Here is a 1,467-nt window from a genome sequence, read left to right as displayed (position 1 = left end):
TACCTGAGGCGAGGGCTGCTGCAGGCGCCCGCCGTCACCCGGGGCACCCCGATCCCCTGCGACAGGAGCACGAAGGACAGCAGCGGCCCATCCACCCACGAGCGGTGGCTGCACAGGAACACCAGCGGCACCTTGGGCTGCAAGTGAGGGATCCTGGGCTGAATTCCCGGCGTTCCGGAGGCTGGCGCTGCCCGCCCGCGCTCCGTACCGTCCTGGCCGCTCGCAGCACCATCTCCAGCTGCCCCCGGTGCAGCTGCACGCTCAGGAACACGCGGCTCAGSAGCTTGGGGAGCAGCCAGTGACACAGCCTGCAGGAAAACTGACAGTGAGGAACCCTGCCGCTGACAGGGCTGCCCCAAACCCTCCCTGCCTCACTTTCCCCAACCCATCCCTGCTCACAATTCCCATCTCAGCTCCCAYAAAGCCAAATTCCCAGCTTTGACAAAGGTGAAAGGTTGCATGTGATGAGACATCCCACTATCCACGGGCAACTGGAGTTGTCCTTGGTTATCCTGCATCCCCTCCATCTCCCTGTCCTCCCTTGGCATCCCCACACGTTCTTTTCCATGGGCAATTTCCCATTCCCTGGGAATGCCTTCCCTTCACTGGCTCACAAGTACTCGACTCTTTATATCCTCTTGGCCAGGCCAGCAGTGAAGCCCCACATTCCCAGTTGTCAGTGATGGGATGGGGAAGAGACAAGGAAAGTTCCCTCTGCTTCCCTCCCTCCTGCAGGGCTTGGATTTTCCCACTCCAGCCCCTCGGGGGGAATTGGGGGAATGGCCCCAGGAGCTACAGAGGATCCAGAGGGCAGTGAGCCAAAATAATCCTGGTGCAGTTCCCAAGGATCCCAGAATATCCCCCAAAACTTGCCAGCACATCCCCCATAAAGATCACTGCAAAACACCCAAAGGATCCGTGTGCATCCCCCAAAAACCCAAAATGTCTCCCAAAGGATCTGTATCCATCCCCCAGAGAATCCCACAACATTTCCCCAAAAGATCCAGCACCTCAGCAGCAGAGGGGACAGCGGGGCCTGGATTTCCCCCAGGACACGGCAGATCTCCTCCTTGCAGCGCCGCCAGAATCCCTCATCCCCTCYGGATCCAGGCTCCCGGCCTGAGGCAGCATCCTGCACCCTGGGGAGGGAGTGGGGAAGGGCTGAGCACCCCAGCATCCACGTGCTGGCATCCAGAGAGCCTCAGGGGCCCTCCAGGATCCCACTGTCCTGGGATCCAGGCACCAAACAGGACCCCCAGGGCTGGGCCCAGACCCTCCTCGCTGAGGGTGACCCTGAGATSCCCCCGGCTGCTCCCACCCACCTCCTGCTGCTGCAGATCCGTGTCAGCAGCTCCCCGGGRCTCTCCGCTGGAATTCTCCATTCCCAGGCAGCCAGGAAGCCACAGACCCTGCGCACCAGCCAGCCCCGGAACCTGCAGGGGACACATGGTGACATCCTGCCGGGGG

The 1,467-nt window shown here is 61.6% G+C and overlaps 1 protein-coding gene across 1 annotated transcript; it reads right to left on the bottom strand.

Annotated features, from left to right (window-relative positions):
• Window positions 1–24: 24 nt before the first annotated feature.
• On the bottom strand, window positions 25–1,456 carry LOC130588570 (glycerol-3-phosphate acyltransferase 2, mitochondrial-like). The gene is made up of 3 exons (XM_057389479.1): window positions 1,323–1,456; window positions 1,011–1,139; window positions 25–308 (listed from the first exon to the last, which is right to left on the bottom strand). Exons 1-3 carry the CDS (start codon window positions 1,454–1,456, stop codon window positions 35–37), a joined length of 537 nt encoding a protein of 178 aa, XP_057245462.1. The 3' UTR covers window positions 25–34.
• Window positions 1,457–1,467: the final 11 nt, after the last annotated feature.

This window comes from Malurus melanocephalus, unplaced genomic scaffold (assembly GCF_030028575.1).
Source record: "Malurus melanocephalus ecotype Western Australia unplaced genomic scaffold, MMel_1.1 scaffold_6801, whole genome shotgun sequence".
Taxonomy (NCBI): Eukaryota; Metazoa; Chordata; class Aves; order Passeriformes; family Maluridae; genus Malurus; species Malurus melanocephalus.
The sequence above is the reverse complement of the archived record's forward strand: the minus strand, read 5'-3'. Positions and strand labels throughout refer to the sequence as shown.